The sequence below is a fragment of the Triticum aestivum genome, chromosome 4A, assembly GCF_018294505.1.
Source record: "Triticum aestivum cultivar Chinese Spring chromosome 4A, IWGSC CS RefSeq v2.1, whole genome shotgun sequence".
Classification (NCBI taxonomy): domain Eukaryota; kingdom Viridiplantae; phylum Streptophyta; class Magnoliopsida; order Poales; family Poaceae; genus Triticum; species Triticum aestivum.
The window spans coordinates 498973701-498981448 of NC_057803.1; the positions used below are offsets into that span (position 1 = coordinate 498973701).

At 44.1% G+C, this 7748-nt stretch overlaps 1 protein-coding gene across 2 annotated transcripts; it reads right to left on the bottom strand.

Moving 5' to 3' along the window:
• Positions 1-4609: 4609 nt before the first annotated feature.
• LOC123086573 (uncharacterized) lies at positions 4610-7239 on the bottom strand. Of its 2 annotated transcripts, none has more exons than XM_044508334.1 (2): positions 7036-7239; positions 4610-5912 (listed from the first exon to the last, which is right to left on the bottom strand). In XM_044508334.1, exon 2 carries the CDS (start codon positions 5850-5852, stop codon positions 4782-4784), a length of 1071 nt encoding a protein of 356 aa, XP_044364269.1. In that variant the 5' UTR covers positions 5853-5912; positions 7036-7239; the 3' UTR covers positions 4610-4781. The 2 variants fall into 2 exon arrangements, with proteins under 2 accessions (XP_044364269.1, XP_044364270.1); XM_044508335.1 differs by lacking the exon at positions 7036-7239 and adding an exon at positions 6011-7014.
• Between the last annotated feature and the right edge of the window lie 509 nt (positions 7240-7748).

The window sequence follows — 7748 nt, forward strand, 5'->3', positions numbered from 1 at the left end:
TGATGTTATTTACCTTTGCTATATTTGTTTGATGTTAAGGTTGTTGTACTTATCATGCCTTTTCACTACTTATGCAGGACAACAACGGGAGTGGCCACCATTTTCCGCCGAGGTTAGCTTCATCCCTCGGCTTGTACTCCCCCCCATCGTTCCATAATGTAGTGCATATAGATCCAGGCCTGGACACTTGTTAGCTTCTAATATTGACTTGTTGCTTGTAGGTGCATATGCCTTTGACAAGGATCCACGCATTGACCCTTTTGCGTATGGGACAATGAGATATTCATCAACAAGCATCAAGTGAGGAAATTGATAAGGATTATTAGCAAATAGATATGAATAGTGGCAAGCAAATTATTTGTTTATACTCTATCCAACACAACAGTGAGCTGTAGGATGGTAACTATAAACTCTGCAGCCTTATCTTTTTACTGCCCATAATGAGTTGTTAGACAACAATGTCTGAATCTTTTTCGTTCGCAGTGGTTCCCGAAGCAGTTCACTCAAGATTACCTCACAAAGTACATAATTGGTGGACACGCAATGAAGGTTACAATATTTCATCCAGACTACAATGAGCATCGAGAAGTCATAATGAAGACAGTGAAGGATGGACGGGCAACCATCACAAGGGGTTGGCCTAGAGTCGTGCGCGCATTATGCATGGAAAAGGCCACAATATGAGCATTCCGCTTCACCTTCTCCAGCAACAAGAATGTCTTTCGCCTCTCTCTTTATAGTCTTTAGTACAACTGTGGTTCATCATTCTTTACTTGGTGCTTCTCTAGTTCTCCAGCATATGTACTTGTGCATCGAATTATGCATTGGTGGTTGAACCTATATTTGTAATAAACATGGTTGGATATTAAATAAGTGATTGCCTACTTTCAAATTCAAAACATGTGATTTTTAAATTAGGGATTACACTACACACGGTTGCGAAAGCGAAACGTCTGCGATAGATGTGGAGATCAGAAACGTTTCTAGGATCCACTACATGTGCGATCAATCTCCACTGCACACACGACGTCCTCTTGAAAATTGTTTGCGTTACGCCACCTTGCGCAAACGTTTACCACATAAAAACTATGTGTGATGAATAGTCTTTACCACACAGTTTTTTCTATGCACCGTGTGTGATGCATTCAATAACGCAAACGATAAAATTGTTAATATCCTGTGCAATGACAACACTATCACAAACGATTTAACACGGAAAATTGTGTGTGATGTATCTGTGAACAGAAACGTTTTTCTTAGAGCGACTGTGTGGGATGTACATACGAATGGAAACGTTTAGCGATGACTGACTGTGTGGGATGTACTTGCGACCGGAAATAATTTCGTCTGTATAATTATATTTTTTAGCTCTATTGTGTGTATTTCCGTATTTGAGTGCTTGCCGGTCGCACACGACCTCATTTTGCCGAGCATGTGTGCCAGGAGGGAATATCCCCGACGATTTCTGGGTTGTGTGGGAAGGACCCCCTATCGCCGTTACTCACTTGGCGACGGTTCCGAACGCCGTCGCGGAAAGGAGTTAAAAACCGTTTATATAGCACGTACTAGTGATACATGTGTGCTCTCCAACGCATATAGTGACATCGTCTTGTTTATTCGCAGCCAACCGGCTGAGTCAGAACAGAGAAAATAGCGTCGTGTTCATCGGGAGGCAATTAAAATAAACGACTGTGCACGCAAGAATTTGAGTTCTGACACGGGTCTCTAGCGTGTCCGCCGACGCATATAGTTGGTAATCATGGTTGTATATGCTCTTATGGCATACACACCCTTCTCATGGTTGTACAAAGTGTACCTGCACTACTAAAGAGAACCTATAACATTGTTCGACGAAAGGTGGTATTTCTTTCTCTTCACATACTCTTCAGGTAAGATAGCAACACAATTCAGACCAAAGTAAGTCCCCATTAATTAAGCATGTAAATTAATTGCTCAACAACAAAATAAAGACAGTCCTATAAAATAATTTATTCCCTGGAACGAGCGTCAGGAATAACTTACGATCTCATACAAAATTAGCATCCGAAGATTATTCAAATACATCCATATGTAGCATCTCTTGCAGTGGGTACTACAGAAGATAAATTAAAGAGCACAAGACTTGACCGCGACGTCTTGACAGTCCCTTATACATGGTTAAATGATAAGTGTCATATGTATGTTATGAAGCAACATGATTCAAACGCATGTATTATCATCTATTTTGTCACATCATTATTATCATCTATTTTGTCACATCAAACAGATGACATCAATAAAATCTTTTTGATTTTTCAGACATCAAAATCTATCTCTTAAATAAAAAATTTGATTAAAATCGATTTCATCATTAAATTCGTCTCGACGAGGTATTCAACACTAGATCTCATATTAATATGTTTCGCCAACATTTTTTTCTGCCAAAAGTTGTTAGAACAACTCTAGCAGACCCCGCATCCCCCCGGCCCGCAAAACATGTTTGCAGTTCGCGGAAAAACGCCTTTGCGGGGCGGCGCGGACGGCCGCAGTTGCAGATCCCGCATAATGAACCCGTAAAAAGGATATTCTGGCGCAGCTCCTCGACCCGCAAAAATTTATATTTGCACCTTAATTTGATCTAGCATATTGCATTTCTTTGCTTTTTTAACAACATTGGATACAAAAGACATCACCAAATCTTTGCTAGAATAGCAAGACCAAAGAAAACAAGAACCACAAGTATCCATTTTAGAAGATTTCCAACTTCCATAACTGCTCCCACTAGTTGGACTAATATCTTCTCCATGCATTCGTTGTTGATCTGTGGATTCTTGATTTTGCATTCTTCTTTTTTCATCTTTGGTTCGAAATAAGTAGACGTTGCTTTCCCTCTAGTTGCACATGCAACCACATCATTGCCTTCGATTCTATTAAGGATTGCACCAACATCTATTAAGTTTCTTTCTATCAATAAATCAATGTATTGGCCTTCTCAAAACCAAAATGAGCATCCGTCGTCCTACACAAACGAATGACCATGTTCGAAATGAGGATCCACAATTGAACTAAAGAATGAGCTACCGCAAGTGCACATACCCCGTTGTTTTCGCATTTGAAAAACACCCATCTGGGGTGCTTCGGCGTGCCCGAAGCTAGCCGCAACACTGTCCGCGTGCAGTCGTCGCATTGGATGAGCGACATCGGCAAGCCACAGAGACGTTGCGTGAGCGCCGAGCCCGGTGGACGGCCGGACGAATCCATGCCCACAAACCGTCGGCGGCGGTGGGTGGACGAACCCGAGCCTACATGCGGTGATGCGCCCTTGCCGGGGCTGCCGGAGAGGTTCCCCGACCACTCCATCGCTTGGCGCACCAAACAGGCGGCCGGAAAAGCCAAATCTGGCGGCCGGCGATGAAGTGCCGCAGATCCGCAAATTCGGCGGCCCGCGGACGCAGGGGGAGGGAGGGGAGGTCTCGTGCGCGTGGCGGCCTTTCGGCGTGCTCCTGCCGGCGGTTTTCGCCGGAATCTTGGGCGACGGCGTGAGGGGGGAAGGAGAGGTGGTTGGTGGGGAAAGCGCGGGCTGAAATGTCCCCTCCACCAACCGCTTCCGCTTATATGCAGGGCGCCGCAGCCGCTGAGGGAATCCGCGTATTCCCGGGTTGGGGTCAAAATTTTGCCGCGCCTCCTAAATTTTTTTTGCGGGCCGGGGCGGGATGCGAGGTCTGATCGAGCTGGTTTTTCCGCCTCAACCCGCATTTTGGCGGTTATTCGGAGCAAGATGCGGGGTCTGCTAGAGTTGCTCTTAGGATGTTACACTGAAGTTGCCATAGTATTTATACTAAAGTTGTCATGATATATTCAATCTGCTTTTTTCTAGATTTAAAGCTACCATTTGTATTTCAACTACTTTTCACGACAAATTTTATTAATTAACCATAGCAATTTTTAGTAATTAATAAAATTTAATTCACGAATCATGGCAAATTTTAGTAACTCAACATTGCAAACTTAGTTTATAGATCATGGCAATTTTAGTATTTTGACAATGGTAATTCTAGTATTTTTGAGTATGGAATTTATTTATTTTATGAACCATGGTAAATTTTAGTGCATGTATCATGGTAAATTTAAGTCATTCACCATAGCAATTTTAGCTTCTGATTCATGGCAAATTTGAGTCATTGTCAAAGTAATTGATGACGGATTTCCTTTTAATGTCAAAATTATTTCATTGATCATGACAAACTTTAGTAATTCACCATGGCAAGCTTAGTTTTTATAACATGTCAAAATTTATTTTAAACATAGAAGAAAAATTAGTTGAAACATATTATGACAATTTCAGTGTAAACACCAACAATTCATGTGCAAATGTGCAATAGACATGACAACTTTGAGCCCAAAAAATCGTCAAAATATATTAATATAGGATTAAGTTTCAAAAATCTCATCGCGGCGAATTTAATGGTGAAAACGGTTTTTTAATTGAATTTTTCTTTTAAGAGATAAAACATTTTAAAAACTGAAAACTCAAAATATCCTCGCTGACATCATCAATTTCGTCACTTGTGAATGCATAGGCGATTGGTCCAGCCGTGAGCACACGTGTGGTGGTTATCGGGTGTCCCAGTTAAACGGATGAAGCTTTGAGCAAAGACGCGTAAGCAGTCACAGTATCGACTCATCGACTCGATCAAGTTGGTCTCAGCAATTGTACAAGACTTATGCTTAATCATACGGAGCCCGTTGCCGTTGCCACTTTCTTTGCCGCTATCGCCGCCACTTTCTTTGCCAGACAACACTTACAACCCACTGAATACAACAATTGACTCGCCAACTGGACCTGATTGTCTATCCATCAAACAGTTGTTCATGTCTTCATAGAAGTTGGTGATGCAAAATCTACCAGAACCAAAACTGGTAATGTTGCTGGAACCATAGGATGACGGGTGCCATTCCTCCGGCAGATCTGGATCCCTCCAAACATAGCGCTGCTTCGGCTCATGCCCTCTAAGGACAGGGGAGAGATCAGCCGCACACGGGAGCTCAGGATTACCAGCAGAGAGGCCAAACCAGAGGTTGAGCTCAGGGATGTACTCCGCCTTGCCGTAGAAGGGCATCTGCCAGTCACCAGCCAGGCTCCACGTCCGGCTCACCGTGTCGAAGCAGTAGGTGCCCAAGCCATCTGCGGAAATGCAGATGACGTCCCCCACCACAGAATAAGATGATATCGAGATAGAGCTGCGACCTGGATTATTAAGGAACGGCGGCGGCGGGAGTGTGTCACAATGCCATGTCTTCGGGACAGTAACGTCTCTATCTGGGCACTTGCAGCAGATTAGCGCCTCGAACGGAGAGGCCTTGCATGGATCGGGCTCTGTGTCCATGATGTAGAGGCTGTGGTCACCGCCATCCTGCTCACCTTCAGATCCAGGGATGGGGACAGAGACGGCGATGGGGTAGCATTTGGGCGAATGGAGGCTTGGGGATGTTATCATGCAGCGGTCCTCAGTGTCATAGAGGGTGGTGCGTGCCCCACTATCAGTGAAGAAGATCTTGCTTCCAGAGAGAGAGAAACAACTCAATCGGGCTTCGCCGTTGCAAGCCATCGATGGCCGCACAGTGAAGACTGCCGGCGACAGCTTAATACTCTCCAGCTTATCTGAGAGAGCCGCCTGGTTCTTCTTCTTTTGGCCATTCACCTTGGTCCCAAAAGGTGAGTATGGTGGCACTTTTCTTAGTCTGGGCAAATCTCGCACCTTTGCTGCTTCTTCCGTTGGGTAGAATAAATGGTCGCGCTTGAGGAGGTGAAGCGAATAGGCGCACTTTTTGTGGTTCTCCAACAACAGATTCACGTGGCGGCGGAGGCTCATGATTGACAACTCCGAACTAGCTTCAAAATCCTAGTCGTCGGTAGATCAGCGGCAGATATCCTGAATAGACTCAAAACAAATGCACAACAGAAAAGCATCAGAGCAGAAAATTTACTAAAAATCGCCTTTCACAAAATAAAAGTAAATAAAGACTTGACCTCCTATACTCCCTTCAGGGGCGACATAGTAATTGCTCTCGCCACCATTTTCATGCATTCATCGAATGAAACTGATACAAGTTATGGCCCAGGCAATTCTGGACAACGGCAGAGCTTCACCGGGGCGAACATAGGGCGTTACCCCCACACACAAGCAAAATTGAATATTTTTAAGTACTCCATTTATCTGAAATTGTTCTTCCTGGGAGAAAAATGAGCAGCGTCCCAACTCTCATTTGTGTCTTGGCAACTACTACTCTTTCATCTAGCGTAGACTCTTGCGACCAACGGCTGGGGCTTGCTGGAATGGGGGGTGGCAAGCCACCGGCCAGAGCAGAGAGGCAAGAGGCTGGTCAGGGCTCCCGGCTCACCTCATCGCGACCGCACTCAGCTATCAGGCAGGCGCCACACACAGTGAGCTGGTGAGCAGCAAGTGCTATTCTACCCTCCCTCTCCCGCTGGAAATTTAATCCTGGCAAACTGAAGTCCAACTATTTAGATTCTGCCGTTTTAGTGTAGATTCTTTCATCCTTTTTACTCCATCCGTCCCCTAATATAAGAGCATTTTTGACACTAGAACTTTTACTGAGTGAAAAGTAGTATTTTGGTACTCCAGTTTCTTTTGTTATCGAGTAGCTTTATATTTAATTAACTATGAAAATATGTTTTGTAAGCTAATGCGGACAAGATTAAGACAATTATCTAAGTTTTCTCAATATTCTGCAAAATCTAACTTGTTGTAGGCGTAAAATTTCGTATTTGCAAAATAAAAATTGCAACTTCGCCCTCTTGATTCTGAGTCCAGGATTTGGTTACTACGCCATATACAAACTACAACACCCCGCAAACTACAAAACTACTCCTTACACAGCTAACGCTCAAACAAACGCTGGCAAGGAAGATTATATTCAGAGAGAAGGGAACCGAGCGCCACACAGCCCCTGCTCCCCATTTCTTCGATATTAGTAGAAAAGAAATAGCCCCGCAAAAAAAAAGGAGAAAAGAAATAGGGGTTGCCTACTTACCTTTCGATCAAGGTAGACGAAGAGGAAGCAGATTAGAGGGAGGAGGAGGAGGAGCTGGGGGCGGCGGGTGGAACACAGCGGCACGACGGCGGGTGGCGGCGGGGATGGGGCGGATTAGGGGAACAGGACAGCAAAGATTGGAATGAGGTCTAGGTCTCCCTCACACTTTTTGAGGTACTGGTGTGTTGGGTACTTCCGTCGGCTTGGAATATGGGCCGAACGATATGTCGTCCAGTCTGAGTAAAAAAAGAGTGTGTCTAGGACACATTTAGATGTACTCTAATTATTACACATCCAACTGAGTGAATCAAGTATAGAGGGAAAAAGAAAAAAAAATATTCACACGAATCTCAACATAAGATCAATGATATAGGACTTAGATGTGCAATACTTATGACACATCTAGATGTGCTTTAGCAAAACTGTAAAAAAATATGTCGTCCAGTCGCTTGACGGGCCTGACAAGAAGAATTAGACTCAGCGCGCACTACGTGGATGGGACATCTATTTGGCGTCTTAAGGACATCTACAATGGAAGACGCTTATCTAAACACTTAAACAGAAAAAACAAATACCTAAAATAAATAAAAAACGCTAAGCGTTATCCATTCCAATGCAAGGCGCTAACCACCGTGCTAAACAGCCGAATTGGAAAGAGCGCTTCGCTCAGCTCGTGGAGGAAAAGGGCCTAGCGCCCGCCTCCTACGTTTGCG